The 23413-nt window shown below is 47.9% G+C and overlaps 1 protein-coding gene across 3 annotated transcripts in view; it reads right to left on the bottom strand.

Moving 5' to 3' along the window:
* Positions 1-7393: 7393 nt before the first annotated feature.
* OLFML2B (olfactomedin like 2B) overlaps positions 7394-23413 on the bottom strand; it is a 41140-nt gene continuing 25120 nt past the window's right edge. For all 3 annotated transcript variants that reach the window (XM_054450576.2, XM_054450581.2, XM_054450583.2), the window contains exons 6-8: positions 22020-22553; positions 9007-9183; positions 7394-8480 (exon numbers count right to left, since the gene is read on the bottom strand). In XM_054450576.2, the coding sequence (XP_054306551.1) occupies positions 7879-8480; positions 9007-9183; positions 22020-22553 (1313 nt within the window). In that variant the 3' untranslated portion in view covers positions 7394-7878. The remainder of the gene's footprint in view (positions 8481-9006; positions 9184-22019; positions 22554-23413) is intronic.

The raw sequence follows: 23413 nt of genomic DNA, 5'->3' as shown, positions 1-23413 counted from the left end.
GAGGGCTGAGGTCACCCACCAACCCACCCAGGATCAAGGCCTCAGACACTGAATATTGCTCATCTGTGCTCAATAAAAACCCCAAGTTGTCATATTTCCTGTTAATTGTATAACTGGTTGAGAAACTGGGCATAATTCTGTGTCTCTTGCTTTCAAGTGGGGAAACAGCCCATTATCCTCACTGAGACCTTGGCGATGTAAGATGAACAGGACACATCCTGGGCTCACAGATGACCACAGGGTGGAGATTGTTGGCCCTTGCAGCGATTCTCTCTTAAGAGTGACCTGCACTTCTCAAGCTTCAACTTCCTGAGTTCCAGCAACCAGATCCACCTGGTCTGTGGGCATTGCACTATGAGTCTGTGGGCAGGATAGCCTTGAGAAAAGCACTGTTTGAGAATGGCTCCCCAAATGCAGATTGCAGGAAGGCCTGTTACTTTGGTCAGGTTCCTGTTTGGGAAGGCACTGATGTGACCTTGAATTTTGTATGGCAAAGATGAATTCCTTGTTCATTCCTTTATTCATTTAGCACATCTCTAATGAGCAGGTATTGTGAGTCAGGCTCTGTGCTAAGTGCTGCGGAGAATCCTGGGTGAATAAGGAACAGCCTCTGCTTTTCCAGAGAAAGAAACTTCACTGAACTGATTAGATTTGTTCTAATACATGCAAAAAAAAGACACATGTAGTCGGTGCCATGCATGGTAGTAAGGGCTACTGTTGCTCCAGTTAAGGAATCGGACAAGACTTTACTTGAGCTGGATCTTGAGGACAGTCTAAGGTGTCAAGAAGGGCAGGGTGGCTGGGAAGGCATCCTGGGAGGAGGGAACTGCCAAAGCATTATGGGGTGTAAGAGTGGGAGTTTTCAGCCAAGGCACCAGGAGATGCCAGATCTCACATTCCAAAGGATGGGCCAGACCACAGGCAACATTCACCAAGAAGGTGTCCGGAAACTGGTTAGAGACTTTTAAACTCTTCAACCACATTAAGAGTGTAAAAGAATTGAGAATTGGAAACTTTGAAAGAGGATGTTAGAAGAGGATTCCTCTGGAGAGAGCTTTCTGGAGTCCCACCCCTTCCACCCCAGGGCGAGATGTGCCTGCCCTTTATCTTAGGGCTAAGGGAAGAGAGTTTTAAGTGAACTTCTTGGGGCACGTAGTCCATGTTCTTTGCAGTTTGGGGGTAACAGTGGACCAGTGATGCACTCCCATTTGGGAGACCTAACGAGAGAAGGTGGGCTGGCTAGCTACTCTTCAGCAAAGATGACTTAGCTGAGGACCAACCTGCACTCCAGCTTTGTCAGGACACATCATGTATGGGAATTTTCTGTGCACCAGATATGTCCATGAATGGGGTCATCTTAAGTCCTATCCAAGTGGACCATTTAGAGTGGCAGAGATACCAGTAGAATCAGCCAGATGTACCCTTATATTTCTAAGGGCTGGGGAAGGGGAGGACAACCAGCCAGAACGGAGAAGCTTTAGTCCATGTGAAGAGACAGTGACAAGGCATCCCTAGCAAAAAGGAGGAGTTCTTCAAAGAACCCACAAAAGTGCTCAGGAGACTTTAAGCACCTCTCAGGAGTGCTAGACCCTATGACTTTACCAGCAGAGTAACACCTTTCCTGTCCCCTTTGTCCTCCCCTCTTTCTCCTGCTCAACTCTGGAAGGGCAGGTACCAAAGTTAGCCAGGGGGGAAGTGGATGACCCCTCGCCAGTGGCCTCAGCAAGGACAAGGCTGGGAGCAGCAACCTGAAGTCAAGTTCAACATTCTGATGATTAAAATGGACTGGCTGTTTCAATTACCCAACAGAATCTGTGTTGTTCTTGTTTTAATTTAAAATGACCACAGGACTTTTTATTACCTGAGAGTTGCCAGAGAAATCAAGGGGTCTGTCCAAGTTTTCATCCAGGAGAAGGAAAAGAACTAGACCCACCAAATAAATTCATGGGGATATTGACAGAAAAAAACTAAACCTGCTTGATGACTTATTGCCCAGGAGGCACTCTTGTTTAACCTGACAGTGGTTACAGGGACAGGACCAAAGCAAGATTCATCTGTCAGCATGGTAACTACAGACGTGTGGGGGTGAGAGGGGACCAAAGAGGCAGGCAGAACATGTATGGGGCGTTTGCAATGCATCATCCTAGGGTGGTGAGGTTGACAAAAAGCACTGAAAAGAGTAAGACAAATATGGAAAATATGGAGCACCAAGTTCACAGCGTCACAATGAAGTCTTTTGTCAAAAATGTCCCTCCTAAATCTAATCAAGCTTTTAGATCTAACCTCCACTTTAAGGCAAAAGCTGGAAAGAGGATGTTTTAGGCCCTTCAGACTACTATCGAAAAGGGAGAGTTCCCTGATTCCCCTGGCAGCACACGAGACAGGGGTGTGGTTGGCCTGCTCAGTCGCCCCTCAACCCCTAGGGACACGTGCAGAGGCCGGCGCATCTGCTTTTGGGCTCTGGCTCCACAGCAGCGTCTAGGGGCGGGTGTCTGCGACTGCAGAAGCCCAGGTAGATGTGTGTCACAAGGTTCTTTCAGATTTGCTGTCTGAAGACGGCTTGTGTGTTAATCAGCTCAATGGACCTTCTGCCTTCTGTATCCCCAGCTCTTGCCCAGTGTCCCGAAAGAATCGGATCACACGCAAGCTCGAAGTATGAGCGCAGGGTTTTATTGAGTGATGGAGGTGGCTCTCTGAGAGATGGATGGGGAGCCAGAAGAGGGGGGATGCAGTGGGAAGGTGGTCTTCCCCTGGAGTCGGGCTGCCCAGTGGCTGGACTCTTCTCCGACCGCCTAAGGACGAACTCCCCTTGGTATCCAGGCGTCCCTCCTGGTCTCTCTTTCTCTGCCGCATTGTTCCGCCGTTTCTGGTCTGCTAGTCCCAATGTTCCCTATTGGGGAACTGCCAAGCTGCTTGTGTGTTCCCTCTAAGGTCTTGGGTTTATATGGGGGCAGGATGCAGGGGGCGTGGGGGATCAAAAGGCAACTTTTTAGGCTCAAACACAGAAATGTCTGTCCTTATTTAGGGCTGTGGGTCTTCAGGCTTGAGGGTGGGACCTTTGCTGGGGAACTGCCCTCTTCTACCCATTATTTCCCTGTCCCCTGTCTGTATCACTATAACAAAAATACCCTAGACTGGGTAATTTATAAACAACAGAAACTTACAGCTTACAGTTCTGGAGGCTGGGAATTCCAGGATCAAGGCACCAGCAGGTTTAGTGTCTGGTGAGGGCACTTCTGCTTCCTAGATGACTCCTTGCTGCTGTGCCCTCACATGGCCAAAGGCGCAAGGGGCCTCCTTGGAGCTTCTGTTTTTTGTTTTTTTTTTTGAGACCGAATTTTGCTCGTCGCCCAGGCTGGGGTACAGTGCTGCGATCTCGGCTCTCTGCAACCTCTACCTCCTGGGTTCAAGCGATTCTCCTGCCTCAGCCTCCTTAAGTAGCTAGGATTGCAGGTGCCCATGACCACATCTGGCTAATTTTTGTATTTTTAGTAGAGATGGGGTTTCACCATGTTGGCCAGGCTAGTCTTGAACACCTGACCTCAGGTGATCTACCCTCCTTGGCCTCCCAAAGTGCTGGGATTACAGGTGTGAGCCACTGCGTCCAGCCCTTGGAGCTTCTTTTAATCCCATCATCAGGGCTCTGCCCTCATGGCCTAATCGTCCCAACACGGTCACACTGGGGAGTAAGTCTCAAAATAAGAATTTGGGGGTGGGGGAACAAACATTCAGACCATGACAGAGGAATAAATTAAATGACGCCTGAAGGAGGTAATCAGATAAATCCAGAAAGTGATGTGTCACCAAAAACCCAACCCAGTTTCTTCAGCAAATCAAAGACATGAAAGAAAGATGTCGGGCAGGGAGAATCATGCTAGATGAAAAGAGGCTTAACTGGAGCTGACAATAATTCACGAATATGGGTTTCTTGAGCTTTGAGAAATACTATGATTATGCAAGATGTTAATATTAGGGGGAATACTTGAAGGGTGTGCAGGAACTCTCTTTCCTACTTTGCAACTTTTCTGTAAATTTAAAATTATTCCAAAATGAAAAGTTGACAGGAGAGGAGGGGAGAGGAAAGGAGAGGAGGTAGAGGGAGATTTCAAATACAAAAACATAATTCAATGTGTGGATACTGATTGATCCTGGTTCAAAGTCCCAGCTGTACAAGACACTTTTGGGAACATTGGGGAAATTAAATTTGGGTTGTATGTTATTGATTTTAAGGAATCATAATTAATCTTGTTAGGTTAAGTTTATATTAAAAATTTCCTTAAGAGATACTTACCAAAGTGTTTGGATAAAATGTCATGCTGTCCTTAATTTAAAATATTTGCACAAAAAAGTTTGTAAAAGATGAAAGGCTGGGTGCAGGGGTTTATGCCTATAGTCTCAGCTACTGGGAAGACCAAGGCAGGAGGATCACTTGAGGCCAGGAGTTCAAGACCAGCCTGGGCAACATAGGGAGCCTCTGTTGCTACAGAAAGTAAACAATAACAAAGTTAGCTGGGTTTAGTGGCACGTGCCTATAGTCCTAGCTACTCGGGAGGCTGAGGCAGGAGGATGGCTTGAGGCCAGGAGTTCAAGCCTACAATGAGCTGTGATTGCGCCACTGCACTCCAACCTGGGCAACAGAGTGAGACCCTGTCTCTTAAAAAAAAAAAAAAAAGAAAGAAAAGTTGAAGCAAATATAACAAAATATTGATGATTGTCGTATCTTAGTGATAGGAATGTGGAGTTTGTTACACTTTCCTCTCTATTTTTTTGTATGACTGAAGGTTTTCATAATAAAAAGCTATATAATTATGTGTCAATTAAAAAACAAAGAGTATTGAATGCCTGTTACTTGCCTTGTGTTTCATAATGTTGTTTCATTATGTCCCCAAACAGCCCTGTAAAAAGGATTCATTACTCACTTTTTAAAGAGGAGGAAAATGAGGCTCAGAGAAGTCTGATGTCTTATCCAAGATCATAAGCCAGCCTGGGCAGAGCTGGGATTTGGCCATGAGAGCCCACTGTGTCCCACGGTGACTTTGTGGGAGGAAAGGACCTGAGTTCTGGGTAATTAAGTTGTTATGGAGACCCCGGGAGCAGGGAGTAAACAGAGGGCCCCTAAGCTTATATCCCAGGGGACCAGGAGATCATCAGGGAAGGCCAAAGGCAGAGTCGACTTGGGAAATCAAGTTAAGGAATTTCACTTTAGACAGTGATAATGGCCAGTGTTTTATACTCTTTTATTTGCCTTGCTTTACTTGAATCTTCATGAATCTACCCTTCTTATAGACAGAATGTGGTCCTTTTTACAGATGGCAGACAGGCTCAGAGAGGTCTTATCCAAGGTCTCACAAATGCCAAGTTGGAGAGCCGGGACTAAGACCCAGCCCCTGGAGATGGTCTTCTCCATCAAACACCCATCTTCACGGTGGGGAAGGAAGCAGGTAGGAAGAAGTCCTGCGCACCATCACCCAACTGTGCTCAACTGTGTTGGATGCCGAGCGACAGCAGAACACACCTTGTTCCTGCCCAGGGTGCTGGGTTGGTTGCAGGTGCTTCCACCAGCCTCACTTGGGGTGCCCATGGGGCCCCTTCAGGCCTCTAGCTGCCTACTGTCTGCCTGCCCACAGCCTCCAGGTCTGAGATTCGCTCAACCCCTTTGCCTTCCGTTTCTGCTTCATATCCCCTGATCAGATGGCTTTCTCGGACCTGTTCATGTAAACTTCAACCCCCTCCCTTCCCATCTTTCCTGCTTTATTTTATTGTCATCTGTCACATTACATGTAATGTATTTCTTTTTCTCGCTCCCTCTCTAGAATATAAGCTTCATGAGGGCAGGGACTTTGTGTTATTTACTCCCATCCCCAGTCAGGGCTCCATAAATATTTACTGAATGAATAAATGTACACATAAATCAATGAATGTAAAAAGAATGAAAGGATAAATTGTTAGGAATTTTTTCTCTACTTTTGAAATATACTGTTGGGAAGTCTTTTAACAGGAAAAAAATATATTTCCCATCAGTATCAAGCAATTAAAGTGCTCTAAGTTTGACGAGGTATTATAGAGCTGGAGAAGACTCAGCCAGCAAGTCTGAGGGCTGGGAAATACCCCCTTATTTTACAGGTGAGAGCAGAGGCCCAGAAGGGTCGGGCTGCAGGTCTCAGGTCTCGCCCTAGGTGGCAGCAGGTGGAGTATAGCCTGGTCATGATTCTGCTCTTTAGGCTTTGGAGAAACTCATTCTTTGTTTAAATCTTGGTGTTTAAGTCTTGGTGTTTCCAAAGTTTAAACCCACAAAAGAAAGCTGCTTGAAGAAGTCCTGGATGTTGTGCTCAGGGAAAACATTAACGACCACCCAGCTTCAGGCCTGCGGTTACCCCTGCCTCTGCTTCCTCCTTCTGGCATGTGGGAGGAACCTGAGAAGTGTCCTCACCTGGCCTGAGTGGGCAGTTTGGCTCTAAAGCCAATTGATTCACCCAGACAAGCTGCAGCCGGCCTCCCTGGAGGGCTGTTCCTCATGGCCCCCCACCTTGTTCTCTACGCAGCGGGGGTGCTCCCTGGCGTGACCCTCTAACTTGGGGTCAGGAAGTGAGGCCGCCTACAGAGGGGTCAGGAGGAGGCTGAGGGGAGCTGCAACAGGAGAGCTGTGCTGATTTCCCTGTGGCATCCCTGGGTCCTGCCCTCCTTCATAACCTCAGGAGATGCCTGTTCAGGCTTTTTCAGATGTTCTATCTCCTGTTTTGTGTAATGTGGAGGAAAAAATCACACTTGTGGACAGCAGGCACTGCACAGGGCTCAGCCCTGCACCAGGAAGGGCTGCAGTTCTTCCCCATCCCTCAAGTGCTTCCCTCAAGGACCTTGTTTCAGAAAGGGGCCCCTTTCCTGGAAGGGAAGGTGGGAGGGAAAGCCTGGCCGAATGAGCTTGTTCAGGAAAAGGCAGACAGGGTTATGGGCAGAAGGAGAGAAGAGGAGAGAGATGGATTGATTGAGAACCTCTTAAGGAAGTGCGGGAACAAGGTCACAATCACTCAGTTTTGTATTTTCAACAGTGCCTAAGACCAGACCTCGAGAAGCAGGGCTAACGAATGAACGAGTTCCCCAACCTTGGGTGAAGTGATCAGAGGAGTAGCAGAACAGAGCAAGGAAGCCAGTGTGACAGAGAAATGCAGGGATCAATGCCACAAAATTAAAGAGAACACGGGGGTCAGCTCATTCCAAATCCCCCACCAGGAAGCCCCTATCAGGAGGGGAGGAGGAGCTCCTAGGAACTGAACTTGGACACAGGCCACTTCAGCTAGAGAACATTTCTGAGGAACACCAGACCTCGTCTCCTTCCGGGAGCGGGATCCAACACCTGGCCAGACATATCGGTGCTGAACAAAAGTGCACTGGGGGCTGATTTTAAATTTCTTCTTTATTAAAAAAAAAAAAAGCGTTTTTCTGGGTTTTTTTAAACTTCTCCAATACATTAAAACTTTTTTTCCCTCCACATAGCACTTCTTTCTTGCCTCCTTCATTTCTGCTCCTGGTGTTGTCTGCCTCCTGCAAGACCCAGATGAAGAAACCTTTTCAATGGTCGAGATCTGAGACTTGGAGCTGGAGGGGCCAAAGGCTTGAAGGAAGGTGGTTACTGGTCAAAAGGAGAAGTTCATTTGCACAAAAATATAAACTGGGGAGGATGAGACCAGCACATACACGTATGGATTGATCTACAATCCATATAAAAAAATAGACCCAAATTGTCATTTTACATTTGCAATATTATACAAAATAATATATATTTTTAAACAACACATACCCACCTACACACACGTGCGCACACACACATACACACAAGGTACTAGTGACCCCTCTGTGCTTCTGCTTGTGGGGACAAGGGTGTCAGTAGGCAAAGATGACGTGGTAAGTGACCTGGTGGCCATTGTCCCAAGCATAGAGCAGGCGGTCCTTGGGGTTGTAGTCTATCTGGGTCGTATAGGAATACTCATTCTCAAACAGCAGCCTGGGGACGATCTGTGTGTTGGTGTGGGTGTCGAAAGCATAGGAGATGTTGGCATTCCGCTGGTTGTAGCTGTCCACGGCGTACAGCACCCCACAGATGACGAAGCAGTTGCCGTAGAAATTCCTCCGGAGCCCCGTGCGCCATGTGGTCTCCTTCTGTGTGCTCAGGTCCGCGGCATTGAGCTTGCTCAGGACAATGACCTCCTGGCTGAAGCCCTCATCGTCCAGGGCCGGGTAGATGAGCCACAGGCCATTCTCGTCCACAGCAAAGTCCACGTCTGAGTGGCCCTGCCATCGCCAGGGGGTGGCCTCCTCATAGGCCACGTCATGCAGCATGGCCCAGGCAGCCACATAGCGCTGCTTCAGGTCATACTTGATGATGTTGCGGGTGAAGGCGCGATTGTAGTAGAAGGCACCATTGTATACCACGTGGCCTGTGCCGATCCAGCTGTACGGGAGCTTGTAGGAATTGCTCCAGCGACCTGCAGGTGGGGAGAAAACAGGAGGCTTCAGAGTGGCATGGCAGAGTGTGGGCAGCCCATGTGGTTAAGTGAGTGATGATCAACGAGGGGTCTGGAAACCCAGGTTTGTGTCTTGGCTCTGCCACTTTCTAGTGTCCTGTAGCACATCACTCAACCTGTCCGCGCCTCAGCGTCCTCATCTGTCATAGGGAAGTGGCAATTCCCATCTGCCTGTTTCAAGGATCCAGGGAGCTAATATACATGAATGTGGTTCATAAATTGTCAAGGGCTATGGGAAAGGGAGGCTGTCTTCTGGACTGGAGGTTTTTCCATGTCCCAGGAGCTCAGGAGGAGGGGCAGAGCTGAGAGGCAGAGAATGTGAGGGAGTGGGGAAAGGGGACCGCACTTCAAGGAAAGGTCCTTTAGCCATCAGAAGAAGGTGTCATCCTTCCTATCCGCCATTACCACCCAAAGAGGCCTGGCTGTGATAAAAACAGAGGACGTGGGGAAGGGAAGGAGCAGCCTGGGTTGGATCTTTATCATGTACCTTGTTTGAAGTTCTCCAGGTTCCGGAACTCTACCAGAGTGTTGCCATAGTAATAGTTGGTTACGTAAATCCGCTCATCCTTGGCCAGGGGGTCCTTCATCCAGGCCCCTTCATTCCGCCCATATGTGTTCTGGGTGGTCGGCCCCGTGATTGTGGAGAGAGTGTCCTTGCACCTTCCTGGTGGAGAAGAGGTGGATGGAGGTTTTGGGCTGATCTAGTGATGCCTCATCCCTTAAACCTTTGCTGTTCCTCTATTTAGAGTCTGGACTCCTCGGCAGGCTTTAACAGCCCTGTATAACCTGACCCCAAACATTTTTCCACACCATCTCCTGCTACTCCCCTGATCCACCCTACATTTGACCCTACACTTGAGCCTCCACCATGCCCATCTTTGGCAACTTTCACACCACTATGCTTTGCTCTTGTTCTGACTTCTCAGTCCTATCCTTCAAAGACCTGAGATCCAGAGTCCTTTTATGATACCATGCTCTCCTCTGGAGAACTATTCTATTCTATTCCATTCAGCTCTCAGGGTACCATGAATGCTACTCTCTTACAGAGCATGTCATCCTGCATCTCCACAATGTTTGTGCTTCTCTCTCCTCCCTCCACGCCTTGGTGTAAGCACCAAGGGATGAGGGAATGTGGCTTTTCCTCATTGCATTCTCAGTGCTCAGAACACGGTGTCTGGCTTGCTGCAGGCACCCAAATGTCTGATCCCCGGGTGAACACACAGCATGAGAAGTGTGGCCAGAGGAGAGGACTCTGCTGGGTGTAACCAGGAACTCGGCTCTGCCAGCTGCTGAGCTGCCCCAGGCTGTGGGACCAGCCCTAACGGAGCAATGGCTATTCATGTCCCTGAGGCCCACCTGCTGTCCTAGAGAGCTGTCCCCAAGCCTATGCCCCTGTCACTACTGGAAGCAGGATACCAGGGCCCTCTGCTGGGTAACTGGGGGGCAAGATACCAAGTTCTTGAATAAGGAGCTGACTCTGGGTATAGAAGCCTCCTTCAGAGATCAAGTCGGCCACGATGGGACAGGAACTCAGCCACATCCTTCTGAGTGGCTCTGGACCCGGTGCCCAGGAGAGGCCCTAAAAAGCCACTGGAACTATACTGGGTTCTAGATGAAGTTGAGAGCCTGCAATGCTTACATGCAGTATTATTATTGAACATAGCCTTGAATGATAGTGAAGTTACACGTGACTACTAACGGCATGTGCTCTTCCTGTCCTCACACTTGTAGATTATGGAGGAGGTGGGAAGAGGGCAGTGGAAGGGGGCAGTGAGAGAGCCACATGAATCCTGCCCTCACAGCTTCCTTACCCCCTGCTGGCAGCTGGGGCCAGCAGAACCCCTGGCCCCACCTGCCATCAAGACTGACGACACTGATGGGTGATGAGGATAATTGGTCCTTGACACTCACCTGGGACAAAAGTAACAAAAGACCCTACAGTTTGGCTTCCAGAGTTCTCTAAATTCTAGGTCACCCTCATTTCCAAACTGTTCCAATCCGTTCCATCTATTCTGCTCCCCCCGAAGTGGTTTGAGGAAGGAGTCTAAGCCCTGCAGCTGACAGGACAGCGGCAAGCAGCTGGGCCCTTGGCCCTGGGTCTGGGGCAGCTGGGGATGGAAGAGGCATGAACACTGTTTTGCAGGCAGGCCCCATAGCTGGGTGCAGTTGGCAGGGTTTAGGCAGCTCAGTGTGGGGTTTATTAGGTCCTGGTCTGACAGAGCGGGGAGAGATTCAGTCTCCATAAGACAAACAAAAGAACCTCCCTGCCAATGCCTCATTCCCCCAGAGCTGAGCTCATCTGTTCAAGACAATAAAACAGAAAACTCTGACTAAGCCCTGGCAGCAGAGATTTGATGGAAAAGCTCTAATTCCCTGGAGCTAAGCAGGGCCCTGGCTGCCAATGAGGACACCACGCTCCTTCTGCACTGAGGTGAGCCCTAGCTCACCATGAGGATTGCCATCACTGGACAATCCTCTTCCCTGGCAAAGCCCAGAAAGGACACCAATTCCCTGTCCAGAGGCATCCCCGGCTCATGCCCTCAAGCCCCACAGATGGCCATGAGGTGAGGTGTTTTCTATCTGGGGATAGCCATGGCCACGCCACCTCTCTGACCAAACACAGAAATTGCAGATGGACTCTTGAAAGCCAGGACTCGTCTGTGCAGCTCCAGCAGCCTTGAAAATCCCTGCAGGGTCCCATCTCACACCAAGGCTCTGCAGTGGCAGGGCCCTAATGCTGGGCTATAGACGTGCCCCAGGCTGGGGCCAGAGGCCTGGCTCTGGTCTTGGCCCAGCCACCAACTCCAAAGTCTGTGTTGTCACTATAATGTCAAAAAGTTTTAATCTCTTCAGAAGTAAAATGATTATAAAGCATGCCCTGCCTCCTTCACCAGAGTGCATGGAGAGTCCCCTCTGAAGATGATGTGGTAGACTGAGTAATGTCCCCTAGAGATATCCAGGTCCAAATCCCTGGAACCTGTGATTGGGACAAAAGGAAACAAAGGGGGCTTTGCAAATGTGATTACATAAAAAAATCCTGAGATGGGGAGACTATACTGGACTATCTGGGTGGTCCTATTGAATAAATACAGTCACAAGCATCCTTATGACACAGAGGCAAAGGGAGATTTGACCACAAGAGAGGAGGAAGCAATGTGATGAAAAAAGCAAAGACTGAAGTGATGTGGCCACAAGCCAAAGAATGCTGGCAGCCACGAGAAGCTGGAAAAGACAAGAAACGGATTCTCCCCTCAAGCCTCTGGAAAGAACCAGCCCTTCTGATACCTTGATTTTAGCCCTGCAAGACTCATTTTGAATTTCTGGCCTCTAGAACTGTTAGAGAGTACATTTCTGTTTTTAGCTACTAAGCTTGTGGCAATTTGGAGGCATAGGAAATGGATACAGATGGAGTCAGCTTCTTGGGTTAGGGCACCCTTATTTCTGCAGGAAGAGGTGAGTCCCCGCTTGCATTTTCATAGTCCTAGTACTAGGACCTCAGGCTGTATTTTCACATGCCCTCAGAGAGAGCAAACACTGCTGCCCTGCGGACGAGCCCAGGCAGGACAAATGCAAATGATTTCAGAGCATTTGAAGACAGGATCAAGGGAAGAACTCAGTAAACCATGAGACCCAGACACATCACTGTGCTCTGAGAATCTGGGGCAGCTCAGATGCTCCCACACTTGGCAGCAAACCATCAGCTTTGGAGACAAGGTACTGCATGTTGACTCCTCTTCAAGGGGGATGACAGAAAGATGGGAGAAAGTTCAAAGGAACTGCAGAGAGGAGAGTGCAGTCTGCATTTCATCTTAGGTTTCCCCAGAGCAGGGCTGCCAAGGATGCTGGTGACGCTGACATTTACTACGCACTTTCTATGTATTCTGTCATTTAACCAACAGTCCTGGGAGACAGCTGGCCCTGTTTCAAAGGTTACCAGGGTCTGAAAAGAAGGGGCCCTTCCCCTCAGCATATAAACCTCCTCGAATCTCAGCATTCTGAAAGAAATAAATCAGCAAGCAAGAGCCTTCCCGGCGCTCCCCAGCTCTCAGCTCTGGTGCTCACTTGGCAAGCTTCCCCAGTAGGGTCCTTGGGCATCTGCTCCCCAACCAACCTCGTCAGCAATGCCTCTCAGTCCCTCAACCCGACTGCTGCCCCTTGGGGTGCTCTCCAGTCCTCTTATTCTAGTCAAACTTCTGTTTTTTGCTTGGAAACTGAGGTAGCCACCCCCGACCCCCGCTGACACCCACCCACCCACCTCAGAAGGCATTTCCTTCTTCCCCCGGCTTCCACCACCACTCTCTCCTGGTCCCGCCCACCTGCCCGTTCTGGCCTTCTCCAGCTCTTTGGCTACTGCTTCCTCTTCTGCCTGCTTTCAAATGCCACCCTCTGGAGTTCCACCTTCAGCCTCCTCTCTCCTCATTCCTCCTGCAGACTCAGCTCCTGCCGACAACTCAGCCCAGGTCCTGATTCTGAGCACCGTGAATCCATCCAACTACCTACAAGGCGCTTTCCTCCTGGATGTCCTCATGGCTCCTCAAACTTAAAGGACTGAAAATGGAAATCATTTGCTTCAGTTCACAGCCTGCTCCTCCTGTATTTACTGTCCCAGAGAAAGCCATGGCACACCATCCACCAACTGAGCCAGAAACCTAGGTCATCCCTGACGTCCCCTTTCCCTTCACCCACATTCCAACTCAGCACTGAGTAACATCTTGACCCTGATCTTCCACCTCTATGGCGTAGTTCAGACCTCACCAACTCTTGCCTGGATCACTGCAATTGCGCCAGTTGGTCTCTCTGGCTCATCTCTGCCCACTTCTAACTTATCCTCCCCAGTATTCCCTGTGCTGCTTTTCCAAGACGCACATCTTCTTAAACCCTTAATGACTCACCATCTCCAACCACCAAGTGCAGCCCAGAGTCCCCATCCTAGCACATCAGCCCTTCCTGCATCACCGTTCTTACTTGTTGTCATCTGCCTTCATTCAGAGGTCTCAAACTCAGATGCCTACAGGGGTCAGGCAGGAGCTGAAATGATGAGTCAGGCTGAGTGTGAGACAAAAGGTGGCAGAGGACACTGTGGTGAACTGGAAGAGCTGACCTGAAGGCATTCAGATTCAAGAACATAAAAACACATCTTAGGATGAATTTGGCCCTCAGGCTGCCAGCTTGAGATCTCTTGCCCACACCTAGCTGCTTGTATTCACCATAGTTGCCAGGGCTATGGTATTCACCATAAACCCAGGGCTGGCTTTTTGGGCATATGATCTGTGCAATCACACAGGACCCTTGCTCAGAAGGGCTGCCCTTCATTTAATGATCTGCTGTCGCCATCTTGAACATCTCAATATTTTCACCCTCGAACTTGTATTTTATGTGAAGTCTAACAATGCAGCCTGTTTGTGAGCAGAGGAGAATGCAAGATATGTGTGGCCACATTCTTTGTCCCCCACTTGCATATAGGGTTTGCTATGCCCAATGAGCACAGAACTGCAGGTAGACCCACTACGTGCCTGAGTTCAGTGAGATTCAAAGTGAGCACAAGGTAGGTGTGTTGCCCCAGAGGCCACATTTTCCATTTGAACCAGATCGTGCTCCGAAAGCAGAAAGAAGGCAGTGGTGTTCTAAGAAACACAAATGGTCAAGGAACCCTATCATATTCTTTCTTGTGTTACCTCCCTGTATTAGACAACAACCTATGTTGAAATTGATACAGAAGAAGAGGGAAGGATAGGGCAACTCATAGTTCCGTTTCTTTTTAGTCCTTCCTCACTCAGTAAGCTGAAGGCAGGGAGTGTTGTTAAAATGTTCATATATCAAGTAAAACAAAAACAGATGAATTAGTTTTGTGCAGTGTTTCCACTATTCTAATAAGACCATACATACATATGTATGTAGGAGCTACAAAATATGAAATGAGTCATTTTGGTGGATTCTGCATAAAAGTTGAAAGATCTTATACTTGCATTTAAAACTAACATTGCACAATATAAAGATGAATAGTATAATTCATGCTAGTAAATTAAAATTTTAATACAGGCATACCTCAAAGATATTGTGGATTTGGTTCCAGACCACTGTAATAAAGCGAATATCACAATAAAGTGAGTTTCACAACGTTTTTGGTTTCCCAGTGAGTATAAAAGTTATGTTTACACTATACTGCAGTCTATTAAAGGTGCAATAGCATTATGTCTAAAAAATGTATATACCTTAATTTAAAAATACTTTATTACTAAAAAATACTAACGATCATCTAAGCCTTCAGTGAGTCATCATCTTTTTGCTGGTGGAGGGTCTTGCCTCGATGTTGATGGCTGCTGACTGATCAGAGAGGATGCTGAAGGCTAAGGGGCTGTGGCAATTTCTTAAAATAAGACAACAATGAAGTTTGCTGCATCAATTGACTCTTCCTTTCATGAAAGATTTCTCTGTAGTGTGTGATGCTGTTTGATAGTATTTTACCCCACAGTAGAACTTCTTTCAAAATTGGAGTCAAGCCTCTCAAACCATGCCACTGCTTTATCAACTAAGTTTATGTAATATTCAAAATCCTTTGTTGCCATTTCAACAGTGATCACACTGTCTTTACCAGGGGTAGGTTCCATATCAAGAAACCACTTTCTTTGTTCATCAATAAGAAACAACTCCTCATCCATTTAAATTTGATCATGGGATTGCAGCAATTCAGTCCCATCTTCAGGTTCCACTTCTAACTGTAGTTCTCTTGATATTTCCACATCTGCAGTGACTTCCTCCACTGAAGACTTGAACCCCTCAAGGTTATCCATGAGAGTTGGAATCAACTTATTCCAAACTCCTGTTAATGTTGATATTTTGACCTCCTCCCATGAATCGTGAATGTTCTTAATGATGAATCCTTTCCAGAAGGTTTTCAATTTACTTTGCCCAGATCCATCAGAGGAATCATTATCTATGGCAGCTATAGCCTTATGAAATGTATTTCTTAAATAACAAGACTTGAAAGTCAAAAAGACTCCTTAATCCATGGGCTTCGGAATGAATGCTGTGTTGGCAGGCATGATAGCATTCATCTCCTTGCACATCTCCATGAGAGCTTTTGGGTGATTAGGTGCATTGTCAAAGAGCAGTCATATTTTTAAAATAATCTCCTGGCCGGGCGCGGTGGCTCACACCTGTAATCCCAGCACTTTGGGAGGCTGAGGCAGGCGGATCACTTGAGGTTAGGAGTTTGAGACCAGCCTGGCCAACATGGTGAAACTCCATCTCTACTAAAAATACAAAAAATTAGCTGGGTGTGGTAGCATGTGCCTATAATCCCAGCTACTTGGGAGGCTGAGGCAGGAGAATCACTTGAACCTGACAGGCAGAGGTTGCGGTGAGCTGAGATCATGCCGCTGCATTCCAGCCTGGGTGACAGAGCAAGATTCTGTCTCAAATAATAATAATAATTTCTTTTTCTGAGCAGTAGGTCTCAACAAAGGGCTTAAATTATTCAGTAAGCCATGCTGTAAAAAGATGTGCTATTATCCAAGCTTTGTTGTTCCATGTATAGAGCACCAGAAGAGTAGATTTAGCATAATTCTTAAGGGCCCTAGGATTTTTAGAATGGTAAATGAGCACTGGCTTTGACTTAAAGTCACCAGCTGCATTAGCCCCTAACAGAAGAGTCACCTTGTCCTTTGAAGCTTTGAAGCCAGGCATTGACCTCTCCTCTTTAATTATGAAGGTCCTAGATGGCACCTTCTTCCAACGGATGGCTGTTTTGCCTACACTGAAAATCTGTTGTTTAGTGTAGCCACCTTCATCAATGATCTTAGCTAGATCTTCTAGATAACTTGCTACAGCTTCTGCATTAGCACTTGCTATTTCACTTGCATTTTTACATTATGGAGACAACTTCTTTCTCTAAATCTCATGAACCAGCCTCTGTTAGCTTCAAACTTTTTTCTGCAGCTTCCTCACCTCTGTCAGCCATCATAGAATTGAAGAGAGTTAGGGCCTTGCTCTGGATTCGGGAATTTCACTTAAGGGAACGTCGTGGTTGGACTGTCTTTTCATCCAGACCACTACAGCTTTCTCCATATCAGCAATAAGGCTGTTTCATTTGCTTATCATACATGTGTTTACTGGAGTAGCACTTTTAATTTCCTTCAAGAACTTTTCCTTTGCATTCACAACTTGGTTAACTGTTTGGCACAAGAGGGCTTTTGGCCTATCTCGGCTTTTGACATGCCATCCTCACTCAGCTCTGACATTTCTAGCTTTTGATTTAAAGTGAGAAGTGTGGGATTCTTCCTCTCACCTAAACACCTAGAGGCCATTGTAGGGTTATTAATTGGCCTAATTTCAATATTGTTGTGTGTCACAGAACAGGGAGGCCCAAGGAGTGGGAGAGCGACCAGGGAATGCCAGTTGGGGGAGCAGCAGAACACACACAGCATTTATGGATTGAGTTCACTGCTTTATATCGGTGTGGTTGGTGATGCCCCAAAACAATGAAAATAGTAATTGTCAAAGATCACTGATCACAGATCATCATAAAAGATACAAAGAAAAAGTTTGAGATATTGCGAGAATTACCAAAATGTGACACAAAGTGAGCACATAGGGTTGGAAAATGGTGCTGGTAGACTGGCTTGACACAGGGTTGCCACAAACCTTCAGTCTGTAAAAAAATGCACTCTCTGTGAAGTACAACAAAGCAAAATGCAATAAGATGGGGGCATGCCTGTATTTCTTTACTTACAATAGCATGGAACAGCAAATAAAAAACACCATAAGGAGAGAGAGACAGAGAGAGAGGCACATACATACCATGAATGGAAGAAGAGGAGCTTTATATTTACTACTTGGCATGGCACTTTTCCCCTGCCTTTTGAGCACGGGCCCCATGTTGTCATTTTGCACTGGGCCCCGGTGCTCTTGTTGGCTCTGGTTCTTCTCACTGCAGTGCTACCTTCCTTCTTTGCCTAGCTAATTTCCCCTGATGCTACAAAACAGCTAGGCCAGCACCTCTTTCTGGAAGAGGGTCCTGGGCTGCTTCAGTCTCCCTCTGTGACCCACTGTGGCCTGTGCCCCCCAGTGCTCACCATCCTGCATTGAAGTCATGTGTCTGTGTTGGTCTCAATACAAGCTGTGCAACTCCAGGGCAGGACCCCTGCCGTATCTATCTTTGCATCCCTGACACCCACGGCACTCACACATCCTGAGTGTGTGATGGTCCACTTAATACTGGACCAAATCCGAATATTGTTTCCATGCTTAGAGCCCTCTCTATCTCTTTTAGCATTGAGTCCCTACTTCTCATTCCCTTCATCATCAGGCCCCAGCTCCCTACCCTGGAATTCCATCACTCTCCCTCACTCGACCCCATCTGTGCTGGCGTACCTGGGCTGCCTTCCATTCCCTGCCCACCCTGGCTCATGCTCTTGGCTCTGCCTGGAGAGTTCTTCTCTGCCCTCTGAGCCTGGTGAGCTGGGGAACACCCTCAGAGAGGAGCCCCATGGCAGAAGTGATACGATGCCCCTGGACAGCGTGCATCTGTTGCCGGCCACACTTCCCATGTGCTCGGCCACTTCAGTCACTGCTGCCTCCCTGCACCTTTGGGAGAGTGACCACTTCTTGTTCACTTTGGATCTTCGCAGCCGAGCACGCTGTAGTGGTGGATGAATTATTCATACTAGATGACTCTTTATCCTCATCAAGAGGCTTAGACTTCAGTCCTTTACCACCTGCAAGGGTATATTTTATCCATTTTATATCCTTATTTCTAGGGCCAGAAGCCCCTGTGTTATATGATGACTGGATTCCCAGTTTTCTGAGGGAGTTGGGTTAGGAGCATCAGCAAAGAGACTGAGACCAGTGGAGCTGGGGCCGGGGGAGCTGCCTGTCTAGTGACTTAGAGTCTGGGCTCTGCAGAGGCTCTGGAAGCTGCCCCAGCCCATATCAGCATCGCCTTCCTTGGGCTGCCCCAGACCAGCCTCCCTGACACGAGACAGGCAGGACTGGCCATCACGCCCCATAGTCAGCACAGCTGGCCAAGCCTCGGGGTGGTTACAGTCATCTGCTTTGTGGGGGAGACATTCTTCATAGTTCATGATATTTTCTAGATTCAAATAGGAGCCAGGCTCTCTCTGGTATTGTTATAAACTGACTGTCCTCTTTGTCTGCTCCTCCCACCCGCCCTCCCCCACTCCAAACAAGCCCCTTCTACAAGATGCATCAGGAATTGTAGTCGCTAAAGTCTGGGAATCTGCAGAGCCTTGGCCATGCGGCAGTTTCATTTCTCTGCAGTAGCCTGAGCCATTCCCAAAGCCAGGGCTGTCCCGAGCAGAAGCGCCTTCTCGGATGGTACCAATCCTACCCAAACCCCAGCTCCAATTACTGACAACATTTCTCCTCTCTCTGTCCTAGAGCTACACTATGGCCAAATGTTTTGTTTGCACAGCCAAAAATGAATTCTAATTTACTTGTTTTTGGATTTTTTTTTTTGAACATTTTATAACTCTCCTGAGGATAATGGTAGACATTTTAGGACATCACAAAATCAGGATTGGAAACCATGGGATAAAATCTTTCTTTTAAAATTAGCCCTGTTTACAACCACATCTTAAATAGCTCAAAAATCAAAATTGCTGGATTCATCAAACAGCAAACAAGCTTTCCCAGGTAGCAAATCAGTGGCCCATGTCTATTTCAGCCAAAAGCTTTTTATTTTACTGATGACTGGGAGATGTCATCACATCACAGTCTTCCTTGGCCAGATACAGGCAAGTCAGGGGTCTGTAGAGAATGTTAGGGTATGAAAATCTCATCCACACCAACAGCAGCGAGAGGGAGGCACTTGGCAGTGATAAACCATTGAAAATAATTCCCAGAAACAAACTTGTCGAAGTTAGACAACGCCTAGACAGCCAAACCTTTCTTCTCTGGGCCACCCCCTCCTCTCACCCCTTGGCATTTGAAGAACACACTACATCTGTGTCCATGTCTATTTCTTCTGCAGTCAACATAAGAGGTGAGAACCCCAGCCCTCTGAAAAATGCCATGGGCTAGTCTTTAAGCAAACCTTACATCGTCAGCATGATGATGCTATTCTAGTTAAACAGAATATTGAACAAGAGAAAATGTCGTTCCTACCACCAGGTAAATGGCTGCTGGGACACATGGCTTCTCTGGCATCAGCATCTTAATCAGGCTACTGGAGGGGGAAAGAGTTATAAGTGTCCCTGAAAACACCAGAAAAGCCTGCTGATGGCAAAATCCTGGGGAGGCAGCTGGGGAGAGGCTGGGCTCTGGGACCCAGGTTGGTAGGTTATGGAGAGAGTGAACAACTCACTCCTGGCTAGGAAGTCACCGACAGAAGAGGCTCCCAGGCTGGCAAACACCATTGCCTGATGGCATGCAAGGTGTGTGGGTCCTACCTGCAGCCTGTCTTCACTGTTTTAGCATTCTGGAAAATTGTGGTAGGGGTGACAGAGGCCAGATTCCTAAATATTTGGAGGGATGTTCCCTCTCACCCAAGGGTGACAGGAAGCTGAAATGGTAGAAGTATGGGGGCCCAGGGAAGTTCACTTCCATGGCAGAGGAAGAGATGGAGTTTTGGGCTCAGGCCCTGTTCTCAAGAGCACAAAGGCCAGGCTGCCCAGAGCTGGTGCACAAGTGGTAGCCTCTGCTCCGACCCCAAGGCAGGCTGCAGAAACACAGCAGAACCCCTGATTCAGAAACTTAAAGATTCTCTCCTGCTCACACCCTCACCTCTAAGGCCCAAGAACTGCCTTCTTGCTTAGCTTCCTCCAGGCCAGGGTTCATGAGATTTTGCCCTGGGGTCCATTTCTATGGGCTATTTCACTGCTCTCATTCTGCCATTATTCTGAAACTTTCACCCAACAAGAATCTTTACTTACAATAGCATGGAACAGCAAATAAAAAACACCACAAGGAGAGAGAGACAGAGAGAGAGGCACATACACACCACGAATGGAAGAAGAGGAGCAGTATCATGACCTGGTAAACTTCCTGCGGAAAACCACAGCATATACTGAGACCCAGAGAAGGCAGAGATTTGGCCAAAGTCACACAGTTATCAATGGCAGAGAGCAGTGTCTGACTCCTGGCAGGTACTCCTTAAACACCCTGTCTCTGGCAGCAGCTGGTACCTTATGCTGAGGAAGGATTGGAAATGAGGCTGCCAAGGGCAAGAAAAATGGGAGAAGGGAAAGATATGTATAAGGCAGGCCAAATCCTCTGTCAAATCAAGTGTATTTTTCAACAAATATTTTGATGAAATTATTACTCAGTAGTGTTATTTTTCAGTCATGATCAGTGGTGATTTAATGAATGTTTGGCTTAGTTCTTTTTGGAAAAGACATTTGTAACTAGCTCCTGTTTTTCCTTTTGTAGTTCCTTTTTTCTCTACTTTCCTATTTCCCTGCTCTGCGTTCTCTTGGGCCATGGAGCTCCCAGGCACAGAATAGGGCTGCACTCTCCATGCTTCTGGAACATACCTTGTTCTTTTAGACCTAACAGTCAGGAGGCTTCCCTTCTCTGCTTAGAAAACTCCTATTCAGGCCCAGCGTGGTGGCTCATGCCTGTAATCCCAACACTTTGGGAGGCCGAGGCGGGCGGATCACGAGGTCAGGAGATTGAGACCATCCTGGCTAACACGGTGAAACCCCATCTCTACTAAAAGTACAAAAAATTAGCTGAGCATGGTGGCGGGCACCTGCAGTCCCAGCTACTTGGGAGGCTGAGGCAGGAGAATGGCGTGAACCCAGGAGGCGGAGCTTGCAGTGAGCCAAGATCGCACCACTGCACTCCAGCCTGGGCGACAGAGCGAGACTCTGTCTCAAAAAAGAAAAAAAAGAAAACTCCTATTCATCGTTCAAATCCCAGCTCAAATGACACCTCCTTAGAAAAGTTTCCTCAGCCTTCCTGGCAGCCAGGCCAAGCTAATATTCCTTCTTTCTTTTCTCTGTTTTTCTATTCCTCTGGTACAGCACTTGTCACATGGTGCCATGATGTTTCTATGCTCTCCATGGGTGGGGCTCATGATTTTGCACCGATGCCCATTGCCCCAGCTATTCCCCTGCTCTCACTCTGCTACGAATCTGAGACTTTCCCCCCAGTAAAAACACTTTGTTCTTTTATGGCTTGGTAAACTTACCACAGAAAAATTCACTTATTCATCACTGGTTACCCCAATAGCCATCACAAAGTCTAGTGTACGGAAAGCCCTCAACAAATATTTATAAAACTAACTCCTGAAGCCAAATCTTGGCTCCATTAATTTATATGTCTATTTTAGGAAAAAGAGTCCCACCTTTGCCACTAGCACATTTTCAATACATAAACCCTAGATGTTAAAACTAATCGTTGGTCAAAGGCTTAACTCCACTTGCCATTCCCATAAAGAACTTTGACCATCTGGTGCCTCCCTCTCCTCTCAACATATTTCCAGGCTCAGCCTTTTACCTGAGCTGATCAGGAGACCAAGTCCAGGTACAATGAACTTACCTATGACATTCCGGATGTCATCTTCTTCTTCGGGGCTCAGCGTGGGGCTGGCAGGGGTTGTTCCCTGCTCAGCAGGAGCATCTTTCCCCAGCGAGTCTGTTCTGACTGTGGTGGGAGGCACTGGGACTATGTGCATAGCTTCCATCAATGCCTCCCTGGGAGACACTGCTGGAGGAGCTGGGGCTGCTGGTTGCTGGGTGGCTGTGTGGGCCACAGTGGTGGCTGGTACCTGAGGAGAAGGCTGCAGGACTGACTCCCTCATGGGATCTGGAGACAACGAGGTTGTTTGGAGTGTTTCTGACAGTGGTCCCACTGAGGCATGGTTGGCGATGCTGGGATCTGAGGTTGAGGGCTGTGGCAGTGCTGAGAACCGGGATGCGGTCCGAGCGTTCAGGTCGGTTGTCACAGCAGTGCTGTGTCCCTGACGGGTGGCTGCGGGCCTCCGGGTGGCACTGGTCATCAGGTCGTTGTGCCTCAGGAGCTGATCTTCAATCAGCAAATCCACTCCACTGTCACCACTGAAAAACTCATCTTCTGTGAAACAAACACAAGGTTCACTGTGGCACAGGAAACAAACAACCTACAGACGACAAGAGCACATGGCAATGGGCAGGTGAATGAGAGGGTGCCTTTCCTTAACACGACGGCCTGAATTAGAGAGGGGGCCTGGCTGGGATTTTGGAAGAAGGTGGACAGGAGCACAGGTGGAAGGACATTGAATTTCCAGGAGGTTTCTCTGAATAGACTGCAGCCATGCTTCCCCCAGGACTCAGGGGTCACTGGCAGGACGCATAGTCATGGGTCCTGAACCCCGATGGCTGGGAGTAAGTGAGTCATCCAATCCATCCATCCAGCACATGTTTATGGAGTACGGATAACAACAGCAAACAAAACAAGGATCCTTGACCTCACAGAGCTTCTATTTAGTGGTGGAGACACTTGATAATAGACAGGATTGTGCAACTGAAGGTGCTATGGGGAACAAAACGTAGGGTAAAGAGGGTCAAACAAGCTAGAAGGGAAGGGAAACTTGCAGAGAAGAATAAAGTGGTGAGTATGAGACTCATTGAGCTGGGGAGATGAGCAGCTGCCTGGAGGAGGTGAAGGAGTCAGTTGAGCAGCCATCAGGCACAAAGATTCCAGGGGTGAATAACCACAGAGAAAAGGCCCTGAGGCAGGACATGTGTGCAGCGGCCCAGAGGCAGCGAGGTGGCCAGCATGACTGAAGCAGAGGCGAGGTCAGAGCGAGGACAGGCGCTGGGCATGCATGACTTAGAGGCTGTGTGTGGAGTTCAGTTTTTATTCTGAATGAAATGGGGGAGGCTGCAGGATTTTGAGCAGAGATGGAACATGGAGAGGCAAACATTTCTTAGAGAGGACACAAAGAGCTCTAA

Source organism: Pongo pygmaeus, chromosome 1, assembly GCF_028885625.2.
Source record: "Pongo pygmaeus isolate AG05252 chromosome 1, NHGRI_mPonPyg2-v2.0_pri, whole genome shotgun sequence".
NCBI classification, from domain to species: Eukaryota; Metazoa; Chordata; class Mammalia; order Primates; family Hominidae; genus Pongo; species Pongo pygmaeus.
The sequence above is the reverse complement of the archived record's forward strand: the minus strand, read 5'-3'. Positions and strand labels throughout refer to the sequence as shown.